General features: G+C 38.1%; 1 protein-coding gene across 1 annotated transcript; it reads left to right on the top strand.

Moving 5' to 3' along the window:
• Nucleotides 1-20440: 20440 nt before the first annotated feature.
• LOC118482696 (phosphoenolpyruvate carboxykinase (ATP)-like) lies at nt 20441-21085 on the top strand. Its single transcript, XM_035978310.1, has 3 exons — nt 20441-20624; nt 20696-20864; nt 21062-21085. The coding sequence occupies exons 1-3, from the start codon at nt 20449-20451 to the stop codon at nt 21083-21085; spliced, it is 369 nt and encodes a 122-aa protein (XP_035834203.1). The 5' UTR covers nt 20441-20448.
• The last annotated feature ends 465 nt before the right edge of the window (nt 21086-21550 follow it).

Genomic DNA, 21550 nt, shown 5'->3' with positions numbered 1-21550 from the left:
TTTTGTTACTGGCAACCTGAACACGGGGCTGTGCCCGGACACCACGGGCCCGTGTCCAGATGCCTAGTAACATTAAATTTTGTTTTTAACACACCTTTTACACATTCAATCAACCTAAAAACTTATTTTTTGGACACATTGAGGACAATGTGTAATTTAAGTGTGGGGGGATGCTAAAACCTTGAATTTTGCAAGTCCTAATTACAAGCCTTACACAAAACTCTATTGGAACCGCTAAACATCCCAATTTTTTTCAAATAACTTTTCATTTTTTTTACTTATCTTGGTTTAATTTGGTAATAACAAGTTCTAAAAAGGTTATATTTTTACAAATTTACAACCGATAGCGTCGTGATAAAAAGAACCAACATAAGGGAAAGTTATCAAACGACATGACAAATCTAGTTAAAATTTGATTATATATACTTGATCACATAAAAACCCATTCCCATAAAAAGTGAGTTTTGAGCCTTTATTGAGCATACAAATACACATCTTTAAACTAAATGCTCATTTTTCGTTTCTTGTGTGAATAGCCGCTTGGTTTCTTACAACTCTAGAATTTGCCATGACGATACATTCCCGGTCATTACCAATTTAAACCTAAGTATGTAAATGGTGGAGGCATTATGACTAACCCTTTTTCTTTCTACACCATTATTTTTCTTTTTTTTTTTACCACCTACCCAAAATCCCCCTAGTTAACCCCTTTGAGCCTAAACCTTTTCATTTCTAAACCCACAAAACAAACACCCTTTACCCACCAAAACCCTTTTTCATTTTAAACCCTTTATTTTAGTAAAAAGCTCATTTTTTCATATGACATTTCTTATCAAAAAAAAAAAAAAAAAATGATGAAGTCAAGCAATAAACAAACAAGTTCATCAAAAAGAACCTTGATTGAAAAATGCTTCATAAAATAAAAAAAAGTCACAAAAATAAGTCTTACAAAAACCGACGATTTTTACGCTTTTCGCCCTTTTCCACTAACCACTAACCCAAAACCACCTACCTTTAACCCAAGCCTAACCCTTCCCCAAAGTCCTCTTGATATTTACAAAGGTATAGAGTTAGAAAGGAGGAGGATTGATTACTTGGCAATCATATGGTAGAAGTAAGTTCCATGCCGGTCCCGAGTGTTTCACAAAAATACATCTTCGGCCGAGTGTTGAGTGATATCCCGTGAGGTATGTGAACTTGTATATAAATAGAATTTTAAAGAGGCATGTTATAACCAAATAAGTAATTTATCTTATGTAATGTTCTAAATAAATCATAACGAATAGGATTGTAAATAAAATAAAAATAAAACCTAATAAAGATCTTGGAATGCCGACACTCAAGACAAGCCCAAAAACCTTCTCTTCTACCCATTCCATTTGGGTGTGTAAGCCACATTATAAGGAGTTTTGCTTGAGTACAAGCAAAGATTCAAGTGTGGGGGTATTTGATGTGTGTAAAATGCAACATATAAATTACATCAAATGAGGCATAAAACTAACCCTTGTTTAGTACTAATGTTGGAAAAAGTGTGTTTTTGTCTTCCTTTTGTATTTTCAGGAATAAAAGAGCTTAAATGAACAAAAAAAGCAAAAATGTAGGCAAATCTAACAATAATACAAGAAAAGGGATAAACGTGGCATGCCTGACCCCTCGACAGCATCTTCCCAAACAAAAATAAGAGAACAGAAGGCTGAACACGCCTCGTGCTCAATGAACATGGGGGCGTGCCTAAGTGTCTACAGAAAAGACAAAGTTGTAGAAGCTTCTATCACCCAACACGGGGGCGTGTCCAGCGGACACGGGGCCGTGGTCAACGCTAAGATTCGCAGAATCCAAGCAAATCTTGATAATACAGATACGCTTCTGCACACGGGGCCATGCCCAGCAGACGCGGGGGCGTGGTTAACTAATGTAGACAAGCTGCATTGAATGAAGAAAGAGAAGATGGATGGACACGGGGCCGTGCCCATTGGACACGGGGCCGTGTCCGGGCTTCTGTGCAGTCTATAAATAAAGGTGCTTGGTTCACTTCAAACGCATCCCTTGGCAAACCACCTCTCTCACACTTCACCCACCCACCACCACCATCACAACCCACATCCACCACCATCATCCATCATCCATCATAGAGTGTGTGTAGTAGTGTCGGGATCCAAGATTGATAGTAAGAGTTCTTGACAATCAAAGGCCATGTTTGCCTAAGTCTCTTACATCACTTGGTGAAGACAAGCATTTAGTGTAATACTTTTTGTTTTTAATCTTTTTGCACTTGTTATTTGGTTATGTATTAATGACTTTAATAGCTAGTTTCTTATGTTGAAGGTGAAACTTCCTTATCATTTGTCCGTTGTGTCTTGGCGTTATTTTACTGTCTATATAAAATAAAAGATTTACACCATTCATATCTCCACGGTCTATATGGAGATATGTTGGCTACCTGGTCGGGGGTTAAGGGAATGGTTTGGTAAGCGTCTTGCCTTGTTTAGTGTATAGATCCTGCAAGGACCTGGGTCAAGCTTAGTAGGACCTCCTTCAATACCCACTAGTATTGGATGGCGGGGGTTCGAATTTCTTGACCCCCTCATATGTAAACTACTATTAAAACATTAACCCGGCTACGTAGGATTGTATCCCTGCTGACTCAAACTACTTAGCCGAGGGTAACGTCACCTTCAATAGAGGGGCCTACCGTATTACGCATTAATAACTTAATTAATTATCTTTCAGTAATCCAACCCTTTAGGATTGTATCCTTGCTGACTCAAACTACTGGGTTGAGGGTAACGTCACCTTCAAAAGAGGGGCCTACTACTATAACTAAGATAATCTCTTAAAAAGTGCAAAAGTGCGGAAATAATCAAAGGTTACACTAAAGGCGAGTCGGATCCAAGTGATTCATCTTGTCTATCTGTTTTTGTTTTTGTTTTTATTTTTATTTTTATTTTTATTTTCGGCATTTTTAGTTTTTATTTTCATGTTTAAACCTTTTTCTAAAATTTTGATTTGATTAGACGTTGAGGATAAACTGGTACTCAAAGTGTAAAGACATGACAAACGGGCAAGACCCGACGAACAAGGGCACGACCCTCACAAAGAATGAACGTACAAAGAACATATACATAAACAAAAGATGGTGACTTGTACTTGTGTGATACAAGTCTAGTGACTAACATTAATAGAACACGTATAGGTCACGACGCTACAAAACCAACTGGTGAAGTTTACGACGCATGATACGCAAAATTGTGAGTTCATGTCCCCACTTTTAAACTTTTACTTGTTTTCTAAACTTGGGGAAAATACATGTATTATGGTATGTTGAATACAAAACTAAGGAATGATACTATAGATCATGTCACGAATAGGGTGCCATAAGCACCATTAATCAAACTATATACTTAGATCGCGGAACAAAAGGTTAGATCTAATGGGTTTCAGGCAAACACACTCTTGGCCACACTTTTACCGAGAGTGCTTTTGTGTCTCTAGTCGTGAATCGACAAGTAAAAAAGCCTATGGTTTGGATGCTTCCTATGTCGTTACACATGTTAATGGCCTTGCAAACCACTAGCGATCTCGATTTCCTTACATTACAGAAGTACTTATTTCAGTACAATTACATACCGTGTTTTCTACAACGAATGCTTAAATGTTTACACAAAACTGCATGAATTCACACCAACATTATGTTGACAATTTTACAAAACTTACATGTATTTCAGGTAACTAAAGTGGATGTACGTGCGGTCTTACTCTTGCTCCATAATGTCGTTTATGTTTTTAGCTATGTTGTGTCAAGACTCCTATGCCTATTTTGTGGGATTTGGTTGTTATATCCCATCCCGTGTGGTGATATAAGGATCAAAACTTTGACGGTTGTCTTTGGAATAAGTTGTAAACTTTTTCAGACAATATTTTATCTTGTGATGTAAACACTAAACTTAACTTACGTTTTGAATATATAATGTCAATGGCATCTTGGAGTTATTTTATGATCATGTAGTATGTTTATCACTTGTATGCAATGAGAACCTTTCAGGATCACACCTCGTGCTTCCGCCTTAGAAAGGGGTGTGACAGATTGGTATCAGAGCTACGATTGTAGTGAACCATGATTCCTTCTCGAGTCTAGACTACAATCTTTAGGATCTTCCCACGAAAATAATTTTTCAAAAAGTTTTCATTGCATAAAACTTTCCGCGACTTCCACTACCTGAAACTGTTTTCAAAGAGTCAAGTAAGGACACTACGAGACATAGGGTGCACTGAAGTAGCACTTGTCTTTGACTAGGAATTACTTGCAACAATGTGTATAATTATTTGTATATTAATTAAGTAATAATAATTGATATATACATATACCATGAATAAAATATTGCAGGGACACATGTCTTCGTCTGAAAGCAGCGACCTATCTGAAGAACGTGACCCGATGACGACTGTCTCTTACAACGAGGTAGCATCAACTCCGGAGATTTTCACATCTAACTTCGAGACCGACCCTGAGATCAAACCAATGATGATGATCTCGACGATGTCTTAGCTTCGCCTTTACCCTTCCATGGCCAGCTTATCATCGGACATCCCGATGGTGAGCACCTCGTTGAGCCTATTCCCATTCATGCTATTCCTTTTGCCGCCATCCCTGACGAGGGCTGGCCTTTCATTGATAACCTGGATAATAGTGTGGCCTCTCCTGTTATGTTCGTTATCGGTATTCATTCCGATTCTGACCTTGAGTCTGATGCCGATTCCTTCGTTCAGTGATATCTTCGGCCTTTTTTGCTGCTGGGCTGAGAGTTTACCCGACTAATGGTGACGATGACGCTATGTCTGTTGCGCCATCTTCTCCTGTTCATGTCTCTACACCTCCTCACACTCCCACTAACGTAGGTTCCATATTCTCCAAGAAGTGTGATCACCTAGGAGAGCTGTGAACGCTCGTGATTCTGATCAACCCCCTCCTCCTCCAATGCCGAGGACTGCTGAGGAACTGAACTCCCTGCTGGAAGAAAGGATTTCCGAAGCTATCGCCCAGTACGAGGCAAACCGTACTGAACACAGTGGAGGATTAGGCGGTACTAGACGTAATGGACATGGAGATTCATCTGGAGGAAACACAACTCAAGGTAACCTTAAGCAGATTTGCTAAAACATGATGAAATTTATGAACGGTCTTTGTTTCATGGTTTCATTGATTGCTCATTTGCGAATTGGTTGGCTGAATTCCAGGATGCACCTTCAAGCAGTTTCTCGACTGCAAGCCACTGAACTACGACGGCACTGGAGGTGCAGTGGCTTTTGTGCGCTTGACGGAGAAAACTGACTCTACAATCCGCATGAGCAAGTGTACCGCGGACCAGCAAGTCACTTTTATTACTGGGTTGTTCGTTGATGAGGCTTTGACTTGGTGGAATTTGCAAGTCCAAACTCTGGGTGATGATGCTGCGTATGGTATGACTTGGGATGAGTTGAAGGAAAGAATGAGGGAGAAGTATTGCTCTCGTGCTGAACTCCAAAGGTTGGAGACTGAGTTTTGGAACCTGTCCATGGATGGTACGGACATTGTTGGTTATACTCGAAGGTTCCATGATCTGTCAAGAGTGATCCCCTATCTGGTGACTCCCGAATTTAAGCGCATTAAGCGCTGCATCTGGGGATTGGCTCCGGAATTTCGCAGCATGGTGACTGCGGCAAACCCACAACGATCACTCATGCTGTAACTCTGGCTGTCAGCCTTACTGAAGATGCTGTCCGTATGAAGAAGTTATCGCTGAAAGCTACTGAGAAAGCCGAGACGCATGCTGAGTCGATTGGCGACAACAAGAGGAATCATTCAAATCTTTTAGTCAAGCAACGCGTAACAACAACAAGGGCTCCAGCAACAAGAAACGTGACCCCAACCCACCTAAAGAGACGAAAACACTTGCAGCTGTGAATGACGCTACTACCAGAGGGTACCAGGGCACTCTGCCCAAATGTAATCAGTGTAAGCGTCACCATGAAGGAGTTTGTCGCATTCCAAAATGTGACAAGTGTGGAAAACTGGGTCACTGCACCGAGAACTGTTGGGGAAAAGGAAATGGAAATGGTAATAGGAACGGAAATGGAAATCGAAACGGTGCTGGTAATGGGAACGGTAATGGAAATGGCAATGGTAATGGTAATAGGAATGGTAATGGAACTGGGCAGAACCAAGGATGCTTTGGATGTGGTAGCAAAGAGCATTTCAAGAAAGATTGCCCAAGGGAAAACAACACTTAAGCTCAAGCTCAAGCATTTGTGATTGGAGCAAGGAATGGACGCAAGGACCCTAATGTGGTCACTGGTACGTTTCTCGTTAACAATCACTTTGCATCCATACTATTTGACACTGGTGCTGATTATAGTTTCATGTCTGTGGAATTTAAACGTATGCTTGGAATAGAATCTAGTAGATTAGACATTCCATATTCCATAGAACTAGCCGATGGTAAACTTGTTGAATCGGGCGAAGTTTTTAGGGGATGTACGTTAGAACTTGGTGAGCAAAGGTTTAGTATCGACCTCTTACCTGTTCAATTGGGTAGCTTCGATGTGGTGGTCGGAATGGACTGACTATCCAAGAATAAGGCTGAAGTTGTTTGTCACGAGAAAATCATTCGCATCCCTCTTGCAAATGATGAAACACTCATCGTGCATGGAGAGAAAAGAGACACACCTCTGCGAATCATCAACTGTATGAAAGCGCAGAAATGCCTATGGAAAGGATGTGTTGCATTCCTGGCGCACGTAGTAGATAAAAAGGCCGAGGAGCCGAAACTCGAAGACATTCCTATGGTGAAGGAATTTCCTGACGTTTTCCCCGAAGATTTGCCAGGATTACCTCCGCAAAAGACAAGTCTAATTCCATATTAACTTGGTTCCAGGCGCCGCTCCTGTAGCCAAGGCACCCTATCGACTTGCGCCATCCGTGATGCAAGAATTATCTACACAACTCCAGGAGTTGTTGGATAAAGGATTCATAAGGCCGAGCTTCTCGCCTTGGGGAGCTCCAGTGTTGTTCGTAAAGACGAAGGATGGAACACTGCGGATGTGTATCGATTATAGAGAATTGAATAAGCTCACTGTCAAGAATCGGTATCCACTACCGAAGATTGACGACTTATTCGATCAGTTACAAGGATCGAGCTATTACTCCAAGATCGACCTTCGGTCTGGCTATCATCAGTTAAGGATCCAAAAGGTGAGCATACCGAAGACTGCGTTCAGGACTCGTTATGGGCTCTGCGAGTTCCTTGTAATGCCATTTGGATTGACAAACACGCCAGTAGCGTTTATGGATCTGATGGATCGTGTTTGCAAACCTTATCTCGATAAATTTGTGATTGTATTTATCGATGATATTCTGATTTATTCACGAATGAAAGAAGAGCACGAGCAACACCTCAGGACCATTTTGGAACTACTAAAGAAAGAGAAGCTTTATGCAAAGTTTTCAAAGTGCGAATTTTGGATTCGCGAAGTACAGTTCCGTGGACATGTTGTGAACGAGAAGAGTATTCAAGTAGACCCAGCAAAGATTGAAGCAATAAAGAATTGGGAAGCTCCCAAAACACCAACCGAAGTTCGACAATTTTTGGGATTAGCGGGCTATTACTGCCGGTTCATCGAGAATTTCTCCAAGATAGCTCAACTGCTGACTTCTCTTACGCAGAAAGACAAGAAGTACGATTGGGGAGATAAGCAGGAAGAAGCCTTCTAACTTCTAAAAAGCAAGCTATGCGATGCACCGATAGTATCTTTACTCGAAGGCACTGAAGACTTCGTGGTATACTGTGACGCTTCGCGTCAAGGATTGGGTTGTGTGCTCATGCAACGCCAAAAGATCATCGCTTATGAATCAAGACAGTTGAAAGTTCACGAGAAGAATTACACCACCCACGACCTGGAGCTAGGCGCGGTGGTGTTTGCCTTGAAGATCTGGCGGCATTATTTATACGGTACTCGATGTACTATCTTCACAGATTACAAAAGCCTACAGCACATATTTGATCAGAAGGAATAAAATATGCGTCAGCGACGGTGGGTTGAGTTGCTAAACGATTACGATTGTGAGATTAAGTACCATCCTGGAAAGGCAAACATAGTAGCAGACGCATTAAGTCGAAAGGAAAGGGTTAAGACCCTAAGGGTTTGGACGAATCTTACAGCACGCATTCATAACGCCGAACAAGAAGCGCTTAAGAGGGAGAATCTTAGAGCTGAATATCTCCAAGGTATGGAGAAGAAATTGGTGCCAAATGAAGAGGGAACCTTATACTTTATGGGACGCATTTGGGTTCCGCTCTATGGCAATTGTAACAACCTGAAAATATAAAATTACATATTAGAATTATAAAACATTAAATAAACAAGAACAAACTAACTAGGACTAAATAACCCAGTTAGTTACAAGTCTTGTAGTAACTCATAAGTGGGTTAAAACCTCAAAATATGAACTAAAGGAAATCAGAGGGACCAAAGGTGTCAAAAATGAAACTAATTATAATAAAAACCATTTTTAATCAAAAAACACACATTTTGAGTGTGCTGGGATCGATCAAACACAGAAGGGGGCGACCAGAGCTTCTCCAAACCCTTGTTCATGGTACTTGATCAAATCGAAGACCAAATTTTGTCCCAAATCAAAATCCGAACATAGATTAGTGATCACCTCAGTGAAAGGGATCATAAGGTATGTAAATTTTGTGGAAAAATTTTCATTTAAATTTCTGAATGACATGGGGAATTCAAATTAGATGTTGTATGAGTGTTGTATAGATGAAATTAGAGTAATATGATGTCTAGGTATAAACCCTAGATGATTTCTTGTTAAAATTTTGCTTGATACTAGTGGGGTTCATAATCACCATTGTAGGTGATTAATGGGTTTTGTAGAAACTTGATAAACACTAGGATTATGATTCTTATCTAGAGTAATTCGAGTTTTAGGAAGTAATTTCTGAAATATTGATGTTAAAAACATGTGTAAATTGCCTAATTGATGTTAATCTTGGCTAAACGAAAAGTTATGAACTTAATGATAAGTTATGAGAAATTATGCCCTTAAGGTGTTTGTGAAAATGCGTAAAAGAAGATTAAAAACTGGAAATTTTTAGTTAAAACTCGCGTGTGTAGAGTTATGGCAAACTATGCGTATTATGTAAACAAAAGAGTTCTAAACGGGTTGTGATTGAACTCTATAGGAAAGGAAACCGGAGCGTCAAGTGGACAAGCCGGTGGCGACGCGCGATAGAAAGGGGTGCTTTGAAAGGTACGTAACTTTAGTTCCGTTACATTACGCATAAACGTTTGAATATAGTTTGCTAATCGTGTGATAGTGTAGTATTCGCGTTTGGTGTGTCATTGAAGTGAGGAAGCTCACTCGACAATCAAACGGGTCAAAAACAAAGGTTAGAATAAGTTGGGCATGTCATTGAAGTTATGGTTTCACTTAATAACAAAACGGTTCGAAAACTATGTTACTAAAACTATTACAATTGAAGTGACTCGAATGTCACATTTGATTTGGTATGATGAGAGCGTAAGCCAAGTTATGGATACGCTGAATTTGATCTATCGAACCCATGATATAGGGTCAATAAATCAGGATTTTAACCTTGTTGACATTGCTTGGGTAATCATGCTCGAAACATGGAATAAAGGACATGACGCTAATACGTGCGCAAATCATGTAAATGAGAGCGTAATGTAGATAATTAGTTAAGCCCAGGTGTGGGTAGAAATGATGGTAATGGTAGCAATAACAAAAGTTAGCGTAATATAGAAATTGAATGGGACAAATAATTATAAAAGGGATCTATAAGTCATTAACTTATAGATCGGATTTTGATGCGAAATAAGATGATAAACGGGTCCGTATTAAATTTACGGACGCGTAGGAAAAAGAATCGCATAAAATGGGTGTGTATGCTGAAAGTTATGCTAGTTTGAAGATGACAATGAAAATAAAAGTGCTGGGCAAACATACATCACCAAACTACAATCCTTCTGCCGAAATGAAGCCGTCGCGCTACGCAATGCCAAACTGCTTCCACCGTCGCGCGACGCGACGATCGTCGCGGGCCGCGAAGACTCAGCTCCAAACTGTCGCGTGGCGGGACAACCCTAATAGCTGCAATTATTGTTTGTTTATCATTATTTAGTAATATAACTTTTATATATTTGATATTATGATTTCAAAACTAAAAATTTATGTGGTTTTGACTTTAGGTAATGCATGTTACGTTTCGGATGCCGATCAAGCAAGGAATCAAGAACCGAACACAAGTTTTGAAGCTTCCGCGCTAATCTAAGCATGTTTATACGATGCTATTTTGTAAATGTTACTTGATGTTGAAAAATTTTAAACAAGATAGTAGGATATGTTAATGTACTATGACAATGTAGAACTTAGCTAATAACTAAGTTTTTGGTAAAAATGCATTTCTGTTTTTTTGAAAAGTGCGCATTTTATAATAAAGTAATAAATAAATAAGACGAGTGTTACAAGTTGGTAATCAGAGCTCAAGGTTGGCAACAAAGTGTTCGGTTCAAGCTTGATCGATCATCCGGTAAGAATTAGTTATTTTAGTAGATCTAATTATATGTTACAAAATTGATGTGAATTGATGTGCACGGGAAGAGCGTGTTAACACACTCAAACCCGGAAAGTGCACTAAATGAGAACGATTAAGGCAAGTTATGAACTTGGCTAAACCGAAGCGAATAAAATATATATTATAAATGAAGTGATTAACAATTGGTATAAACATTTCAGTTTTGAGATGACGGAAAAGGGTAATAATGATGCGGTGCCGATAGTCACTAAGCAAATGAAAGAGGTGATTGCCGAAGAGGTAGGAAAGGCAATCGAGAATAGTTTATCCGGTTTTATAGACAAAATCCAGAATACAGTGCTTTCGTTAGTTGAGGAACGGGTTAAAAGACTGGAAGACAATGTCAACCTTGTGAAAGAAAAATCAGGAGAATGTAAGGGTTGTTCATATAAGGAGTTTATGGCGTGTAAACCGCCAAGTTACAACGGGGAAGTTGACCCGATAATATGCCAAAGATGGCTAGGTGATATTGAAGGAGTGTTTGAAAGGACCCACTGTGATGTAAGCGATTTTGTAGCTTACGGTACGGGTCAATTGCGAGGTCAAGCCAAAGACTGGTGGGATAACAAAAAGAAAGAGATTGGAGCCGATGCGGCAAGGGCCATGACATGGGACGAGTTTAAGGTACCACTCCTTAAACATCACAGTCCCAAGGCGGTCATCAACAGAATCAAGGAAGAATTCATCCAGTTGAGACAAAAGGGTGAATCAATAGACAAGATCACGAGCATCTTTCTCGATAAATTAAGGTTTTCTGACGAACTAGTGACGAATGAGGAGCAGAAAATATATTATTATTATAATATGTTAAGTGCCGAATATCGGGAGTTTATGAATCCTTCGAAGTATGAGACCCTCACCGAAATCATTAACACCGCCCGAGAGCGGAAGATTGAATTGAAGAAACAAGTAGAGAGGGGCGAACGAAGGGCGCAGGATGTGAACCCAAGCCCTACAAAGCAGGCACGAACAACTGAATCGACAAAGGAGCCGGATGTGAAGGGCGGATCACCGAGCTGTAAGGTATGTGGAAAGGGGTATAAAGGCGAGTGTCGCTTTAAGGATAAACAATGTCCCATATGCGGAAAGACAGGGCATACGGCTTCACTATGCCCAGGGAAGGTTTCGGTTTGTTACAATTGCTACCAACCGGGTCACATGAAATTTGAGTGCCCGGAGTTGAATGAGAAAAAGAATGAGAAGGATGTGCAGATGGAAGCACAAAAGGCAAGGGCCAGATCTTTCCAATTAACCGCAGCTGAAGTAAAGATAGAACCTGATGCTGTTTCGGGTATGTCTCTTGTAAATTCAATTTTAACACAAATTTTAATTGATATGAGTGCGAATGATAGTTGCATATGGGCATATATGAGTAGTGAAATGAGGAAAATTATATAAAAGCAATATATATATATATATGTGTGTGTGTGTGTGTGTATAAAAAAAAGCAATAGTGAGTATGCGGAACCTAGGCAAAAATAGTCATGATAAATATTGCCATGGGAAGGGGTGCCCGTACACTCGAACCCGGAAACTTAATAAAGTATCAATAAATGTGGATTAGGAACTTGGATACGGGTAAGTATCCAAGTAACATGTAGCTAATAAAATCCTTATGAGGAAGAACAACGATCACATTGATGGATGTGATTGTATAAAGAATTCAGTTTTGGTGAAAAACAACGTTTAACAAATATGCACATTATGAGACAAAATAGAAAATGGTTAATAATAAAGGATGTAGGTCTTAACACCGATATGTACAAAACGATATGTTAGAAAGAAGGTTTTGATGATGAAAAGTTTATAACAACTTAAACACGACGTGATGCGATGCAATCATGGTCATGAAAAGTGATATAGAATATAATTAGGCTGTAGCGCGAGATACGGGATAGAAAATCGTAAACTCACATAACTCCGAATATGGTGAAGGGATAAACCCAAATTAACGGGATAAGAGGTGACGGTGACTGATCAGTCTAGCCGACAAGATCACCCGGGGTCAAAATAGTGTTGTGATTCACATAAAACACTTGACAATATGGGGTAATATAGAATAAACATGTTAACGAACTTGTATTATTGAGTGGTCAAGTGGCAATTGGGCCGAGTAGGCGGCAAGATAAGAAATACAGGACACAAGTTAAAGTCCATGGGGACTTACACATGGAAGACACATGCATCGAGGCAACTGATGACTTTTGACTAAAAGAAATAATGTCTGAAAAACGAAACTAAGGGAGTTTAGCATAAACCAAAAGAATCACGTATAGAAGGTTTCGGGGACAAAACCACTTTAAGGGGGGTGGACTTGTAACACCCCGAAAATATAAAATTACATATTAGAATTATAAAACATTAAATAAACAAGAACAAACTAACTAGGACTAAATAACCCAGTGAGTTACAAGACTTGTAGTAACTCATAAGTGGGTTAAAAACACTCAAACTATGAACTAAAGGAAATTGGAGGGACCAAAGGTGTCAAAAATGAAACTAATTATAATAAAAACCATTTTTAATCACAAAACACACATTTTGAGTGTGCTGGGATCGATCAAACACAGAAGGGGGCGACCAGAGCTTCTCCAAACCCTAGTTCATGGTATTTGATCAAATTGAAGACCAAATTCTGTCCTAAATCAAAATCCGAACATAGATTAGTGATCACCTCAGTGAAAGGGATCATAAGGTATGTAGATTTTGTGGAAAAATTCTCATTTAAATTTCTGAATGAACATGGGGAATTCAAATTAGATGTTGCATGAGTGTTGTATAGATGAAATTAGAGTAATATGATGTCTAGGGATAAACCCTAGATGATTTCTTGTTAAAATTTTGCTTGATACTTGTGGGGTTCATAATCACCATTGTAGTTGATTAATGGGTTTTGTAGAAACTTGATAAACACTAGAATTATGATTCTTATCTAGAGTAATTCGAGTTTTAGGAAGTAATTTCTGAAATATTGATGTTAAAAACATGTGTAAAATGCCTAATTGATGTTAATCTTGGCTAAACAAAAAGTTATGAACTTAATGATAAGTTATGAGAAATTATGCCCTTAACGTGTTTGTGAAAATGCCTAAAAGAAGATTAAAAACTGGAAATTTGAGTTAAAACGCGTGTGTGTAGAGTTATGGCAAACTATGCGTATTGTGTAAACAAAAGAGTTCTAAACAGGTTGTGATTGAACTCTATAGGAAAGGAAACCGGAGCGTCAAGTGGACAACCCGGTGGTGACGCGCGATTGAAAGGGGTGCTTTGAAAGGTACGTAACTTTAGTTCCATTACATTATGCATAAACATTTGAATACAGTTTGCTAATTGTGTGATAGTGTAGTATTCGCATTTGGTGTGTCATTGAAGTGACGAAGCTCACTCGACAATCAAACGGGTCAAAAACAAAGGTTAGAATAAGTTGGGCATGTCATTGAAGTTATGGTTTCACTTAATAACAAAACGGTTCGAAAACTATGTTACTAAAACTATTACTATTGAACTGACTCGAATGTCACAATTTGATTTGGTATTATGAGAGCGTAAGCCAAGTTATGGATATGCTAAATTTGATCTATCGAACCCATGATATAGGGTCAATAAATCAGGATTTTAACCTTGTTGACATTGCTTGGGTAATCATGCTCGAAACATGGAATAAAGGGCATGACACTATTACATGCGCAAATCATGTAAATGAGAGCGTAATGTAGATGATTAGTTAAGCCCAGGTGTAGGTAGAAATGATGGTAATGGTAGCAATAACAAAAGTTAGCGTAATATAGAAATTGAACGGGTTGAATAATTACAAAAGGGATCTATAAGTCATTAACTTATAGATCAGATTTTGATGCGAAATAAGATGATAAACGGGTCCGTATTAAATTTACGGACGCGTAGGAAAAAGAATCGCGTAAAACAGGTGTGTATGCCGAAAGTTATGCTAGTTTGAAGATGAAAATGAAAATAAAAGTGATGGGCAAACATACAGCACCAAACTATAATCCTTCTGCCGAAATAGAGCCGTCGCGCTACGCGACGCCAAACTGCTTCCACCGTCGCGCGACGCGACGATCGTCGCGGGCCGCGAAGACTCAGCTCCAAACTGTCGTGGGGCGCGACAACCCTAATAGCTGCAATTATTGTTTGTTTATCATTATTTAGTAATTGAACTTTTATATATTTGATATTATGATGTCAAAACTAACAATTTATGTGGTTTTGACTTTAGGTAATGCATGTTACGTTTCGGATGCCGATCAAGCAAGGAATCAAGAACCGAACACAAGTTTTGAAGCTTCCGCGCTAATCTAAGCATGTTTATACGATGCTGTTTTGTAAATGTTACTTGATGTTGAAAATTTTAAATAAGATAGTAGGATATGTTAATGCACTATGACAATGTACAACTTAGCTAATAACTAAGTTTTTGGTAAAAATGCATTTCTGCTTTTGAAAAGTGCGCATTTTATAATAAAATAATAAATAAATAAGACGAGTGTTACAACAATATTCGAGAAGTTATCTTTGATGAAGCTCATAAGTCGAGATACTCGATCCACCCAGGATCGGACAAAATGTATCAAGACTTGAAAGAGTATTATTGGTGGCCGAAGCTTAAAAGTGACGTTGCTGTATACGTTGGAAAGTGCCTAACCTGTGCTAAGGTCAAGGCCTAGTATCAGAAACCGTCCGGTCTACTGCAACAACCGGAGATACCCATGTGGAAGTGGGAGCAAATTTCGATGGACTTCATAACAAAATTACCCAGGACCCCTAGAGGGCATGACATGATATGGGTGATAGTTGATCGATTAATGAAGTCTGCACATTTCCTACCAATTCGAGATAAGGATAGCACTGGAAAGCTTGCTGCGCTGTATCTTAAGGAAATTGTGGCACGACATGGAATTCCTATTTCGATTATTTCAGACAGAGATGGACGTTTCGTATCAAGGATCTGGCAATCCTTCCAGGAGGCTTTTAGATCTCAACTAGATCTAAGAACGGCGTTCCACCCACAAACCGACCGCCAGAGCGAACGGACCATACAAACACTGAAAGATATGCTTCGCACATGTGTTATGGATCTAGGCGGCAGCTGGGATACTCATCTACCTTTAGTTGAGTTTTCCTATAATAACAACTACCATACGAGCATAAAAGCCGCACCGTTCGAAGCTCTATATGCCCGCAAGTGCCGCTCGCCGTTGTGTTGGGCAAACGCTGGAGACAAACAGATGATTGGTCCTGAACTTGTTCAAGAGAAAACAGACAAGATCATGCAGATCCGAGAACGCATTAAGGCGGCTCGTGATCGACAAAAGAGCTACGCTGATCAAAGACGAAAACCTTTAGACTTCGAGGTGGTAGACAAAGTTTTGCTGAAAGTCTCACCTTGGGAAGGTGTAGCAAGGTTCGGGAAGCGTGGAAAGCTGAATCCACGATACATAGGACCATTCAAGATCTTGGAAAAGATTGGTACCGTGGCGTACAAGTTGGAGTTACCGGAAGAACTGAACGGTGTACATGATACGTTCCATGTGTCAAACCTTAAAAAGAGTCCAACCCAAGAAACAGTTATCATCCCTGCGAATGAGGTGCATATCAACGACACACTCCGATTTACAGAACAACCCGTGGAGGTAATGGATTGGAAGATCCATAAAACAAGGAGGAGTCGCATTAAACTTGTAAAACTACGTTGGAATTCTAAACACGGACCTAAGTACACATGGGAACGTGAAGACCGGTTCAAAGCCAAGTACCCCCACCTGTTCGAGAAAGCTCGTGCGGGAGATAACTCACTCTGAATATCGGGACGAAATTCTTTTAACGGGGGGAGACTGTGACAACTAGCACAAAACTGGTAATTTCCGTACTATTTTAATATTATTTATTATCTGCAATTATGTGCTTAAATGTCAACATTGTCTGATTACATGCTATACATGTGAATTCATGCATGTTTTATACTTCAAATATTGCTTTGTGCATTACTTTAAGCGTTATGTCAGAAAGACTAGTAAACTCACCGATAAGACACACTGTGTCGGCATTTCTGTAGAAAGCAGTCAGACAATAGAATTAGGGCCTAGGAATAGGTCCAACATCTAAAATACATTAAAACCCAAGTACGGATACAAGGGTTAACATATAAACTTTCTGGAAGCTAAACTATGCACTAAAAGACACCCAAAACTCACTTTAAATGCAGAATTCTGCATAAATCAGCTACAATTCAGCTATAAACAACTTTTTAACACTGAAATATCTTGCAGAATTTATGTTTTATTGTCCAGAATAACTTACAAAGTGTCGGGAATTGAACCTGCCACAAAAGGTGCTTCATACTTAGTGAAACTACGCAATTTAGCACTTTAACAAACCGTAACGAAACGAACAACCGGACAGTACCCGAAACATAAAAATTTGACTAGAAGTGATGTTTTTATGATATTAAGCTAGTATTGGTGCTAGAACACCTTAAAAATCATAAAAACACCTAAACACACTTAAACTAACTTAAACCTTCTCGTTTGCACTTTAAACCCTCAACTTTCAAGAAATTACACTTTACCCCCCGCCCCCCTCATGTTGCAACCGGCCCCATGGACCCCACATACCTTTTGGATTATTTATTTTCTTTGTCCCCTTGATATGGTGCCAAAAATCCTAATAAAGATCACCATGTTGGAAGTTTATTTTATAAGAACCATAAGAAGTATACATTGTCCTACATCTCATAAAAATCACCATCTCCTTCATCTTTCTTCCTCTTGCTCTCGGCTCACTTCTCACACACACACACACACCACCATTTCAACCTTCAAACTCATAATCCAAGGTCACTAGAAGGTGTATGGAGGCTATCTAAGGAGGTTTGGAGTGCTAGAACTTGAAGGACCTCACTTTGGAGCTTTTAACCACTTGATTTCTTCCATATTCATCTTCATCATTCTTGTGCCACTTTCCTAGCCATTAGAACTAGTAGTAAGCTTCTTGATCACTATGATAGTTCATGTTTATGTTTTGTATAAGTCTCACCATCTTAACAACAAAACTTTTAAAGTTAAAAATGAGAAGATCTAACATATTCATAAAGAAAACAAGTTATTATATTAATTTGTAGTGTATGTAATGAAGTTGTTGATGTTATATCTTGTGTTTATGTTTAGATCAAGTATGTTAAGCTTGTTAGAAGCTTAGATCTAACAAGTCTAAGCATAGATCTTGAAAGATCCATGGTTAAACTTGAAGATGAACATATAAAGCATTATGTGAACTTGAAATAAAAAAATTTATGCATAAACTTGTAATCTTAAAGTAATAAAGTGTGTGTAAAACTAACTTTTAAAACTAAAATCCATGAAAAGTTTGTTAAAAGTTTAACATAAAGCTTGTTTATAAAAGATCTAAAGATATTAAGCATGGATCTTGAAAGATCCATGGTGAAACATGATGTTGAACAAAGTGATCTTTCTAATGAACATAAAAGTGGTTTTAGAAATATGATTTACAAACTTTGAGACCATGAAACTCATGGATGATTGAGTTAGCAAATTAAAGTTTCACAAAAGTTTGTTTAAAATACTCAAGAACACTTATTTTTGGAAAGATCATCTAATGTTAAGTATAGATCTAAAAGACTACACATTTTTAACAAGAATCAAGTTCACCATGATGTTTCATATGGAGAAGTTAGTGTATATTGTTGATGATTATTGTTGAAAATTGTTTTTGGTGTTGAAAAGAAAATAAACAAATGTTTTAAAAACATGGGAAACCTCCATTTTTAGGGGAAACTATGTCAAAATTTTTATAAAATTTTGACACTTAGAAAATATAAGTTGTGGTGAAACTTATTCCCCAAAAATTCACCTAAAAATATTTACCAAGGTTTCCCTAATTTTTGTGTAAAATTTCAAGTTAAGAAATGATGATTTCTTCAAGTTAAAATTAATATTAAGTATGTATATTTTTAGGCAAAATATATATATTTCCTACAAGACTTAAAAATACATTATTTTTAAGAAATATAATTCCGGAAAGTAATAAAAATCAAAGTATTGATTTTTGGTGAAGAATATAAAATACGCGAGTATTTACATAAAATACAAGTATACTTTCCTAAGTATACTTGTACAAAAATAATATTGAGAATATTATTTCACAAAATACTTATATTTATTTTTGGGAAAATAATATAAGTAACACACATGAAAATTAAAAATATAACTTATTTTTTAACAACTTATTACCTTGACAAAGACTTCATAAACGAATATATATTTAAGAGGTAAAATATATATTTACAAAAACACATAACATACTTAAAGTGTAAAGACATGACAAACGGGCAAGACCCGACGAACAAGGGCACGACCCTCACAAAGAATGAACGTACAAAGAATATATACATAAACAAAAGATGGTGACTTGTACTTGTGTGATACAAGTCTAGTGACTAACATTAATAGAACACGTATAGGTCACGACGCTACAAAACCAACCGGTGAAGTTTACGACGCAGGATACGCAAAATTGTGAGTTCATGTCCCCACTTTTAAAATTTTACTTGTTTTCTAAACTTGGGGAAAATACATGTATTATGGTATGTTGAATACAAAACTAAGGAATGATACTATAGATCATGTCACGAATAGGGTGCCATAAGCACCATTAATCAAACTATATACTTAGACCACGGAACAAAAGGTTAGATCTATTGGGTTTCAGGCAACCACACTCTTGGCCACACTTTTACCGAGAGTGCTTTTGTGTCTCTAGTCGTGAATCGACAAGTAAAAATGCCTATGGTTTGGATGCTTCTTATGTCGTTACACATGTTAATGGCCTTGCAAACCATTAGCGATCTCGATTTCCTTACATTTACAGAAGTACTTATTTCAGTACAATTACATACCGTGTTTTCTACAATGAATGCTTAAATGTTTACACAAAACTGCATGAATTCACACCAACATTATGTTGACGATTTTCCAAAACTTACATGTATTTCAGCTAACTAAAGTGGATGTACGTGCGGTCTTACTCTTGCTTCATAATGTCGTTTATGTTTTTAGCTATGTTGTGTCAAGACTCCTATGCCTATTTTGTGGGATTTGGTTGTTATACCCATCCCGTGTGGTGATATAAGGATCAAAACCTTGATGTTTATCTTTGGAATAAGTTGTAAACTTTTCAGACTATATTTTATCTTGTGATGTAAACACTAAACTTAACTTATGTTTTGAATATGTAATGTCAATGGCATCTTGGAGTTATTTTATGATCATATAGTGCGTTTACCACTCGTATGCAATGATAACCTTTTAGGATCACACCTCGTGCTTCCGCCTTAGAAATGGGTGTGTCACCAGCAGTTATTGAAGATGAGGAGAATAAATCCCAAAACAAAGAACCCACAAAGTTGTTAACTTGGAAAGCCAACAACTTTCTTCTTCGTGTTAAAAACAATTAGCCTGAGTTCACCAAGTTCATCGATGACATTGACCCTGATGTCATCTCCATACAGGTCACATTCTGCCCTTCAATTTTTATTTTCTTAATATAATTAATTTTACCCTAAACAAGTTAACAACTTTGTGATATTCATAAAGTGTTAATACTGTCGATCTGAAGCAAGTGTTGATTTTGCTTCAACCTTATTGATATTTTAAGCAAAATTTTGTTTTTTTATTAAATTATCAATCCTATTTCATCAGTGGCTACACTGCTCTAGTATGATGCTTTGCTCTATTCGTAATCTCTAAATAGTTATCATGAACTGTGTACGTACATGCAGGTTGCTGGAACAGAAGATGGAATAAAAGGGCCACAGGCAACATTCTCTGCCTGTATTGGAGCTGCATTTATAATGCTTCATCCGACAAAGTATGCAGCCATGTTAGCTGAAAACATGAAGAAACATGATGCAACCGGATGGCTTGTTAACACTGGCTGGTCAGGTGGAAGGTAAGTACTGGGATTCAACTACTTATTTTTTTTTCAGATTCTTATGCTTAGTGTTTTCCTTTGGTATGTAGTTATGGATCAGGTAAGCGTATAAAATTGGCATACACATGGAAAATAATTGATGGCATCCACTCTGGGAAGCTTTTGGAAGCAAACTACACAAAGACTGAGATATTTGGGCTTGAAATCCCAACTGAAATTGAAGGGGTTCCTTCTAAGATCCTTGATCCAGCTAACACAGTAAGTTACTATAAATAAAGACATGTGTTGGTATATGGTAAGACCTGAAAATTTATTATAAAAGATTTACGTTTCAAGTTGATCTCCTTATCTTCGATGGTTGTGGGTTAGTCTCCCAACAATCACACCCATTAAAGGAGGTACCAGATCTGGTGGTTGTATTGTATGACTTTGAATGAAATTTGATGTTGCTTCAGTTGTTAAAAGTCAACAAGAGATAATTTGACTTTTGAGATCAAATGGATTAGCTTAATATGACTTTCGTTTACGAATATAAGACACCAATATGGCTATATTGTTTCGATTTATGTATTTTATTGATTAATGTTAATATAGATATGTTCTTTGCTTCTACTCTGAGGATGTTTGGTATAACAATCCTAAAATAAACCAACACCCTCGAAATATTTTCGACACCCTAAAAATATATTAAAATATCCCAATATGTCTTAAAATATACCCCGTATGCGAAAACCGAGCGCAAAATGCGTTAAAACATCGAAAAATAAATAAAAACTAAATTAATTGGGCTGTCGCGGAGGCGACACCCCTAGCCAACACCGTCGTGGGCCGCGACGACCCTGGCTACCCGCCCTCCTCTGGAAGCCGCCATGTGGCATCACCTGGCGAGGCTAGAGTGATGACGCAGCGAAGCTAGGCCCTACGCACCCTAGTGGCCCCTACTG

Source organism: Helianthus annuus, chromosome 10, assembly GCF_002127325.2.
Source record: "Helianthus annuus cultivar XRQ/B chromosome 10, HanXRQr2.0-SUNRISE, whole genome shotgun sequence".
Taxonomy (NCBI): Eukaryota; Viridiplantae; Streptophyta; class Magnoliopsida; order Asterales; family Asteraceae; genus Helianthus; species Helianthus annuus.
This window is presented reverse-complemented; position numbering and strand designations above follow the sequence as displayed.

What these genes read in the sequence shown, in the direction of transcription:
- LOC118482696 (XM_035978310.1), top strand. Translation starts at nt 20,449, where the DNA reads ATGCAGGTTGCTGGAACAGAAGATGGAATAAAAGGGCCACAGGCAACA. An exon ending in ACTGGCTGGTCAGGTGGAAG is followed by an intron (nt 20,625 to 20,695) that starts GTAAGTACTGGG and finishes TTTGGTATGTAG; the next exon opens with TTATGGATCAGGTAAGCGTA. An exon ending in TCCTTGATCCAGCTAACACA is followed by an intron (nt 20,865 to 21,061) that starts GTAAGTTACTAT and finishes ATGTTGCTTCAG; the next exon opens with TTGTTAAAAGTCAACAAGAG.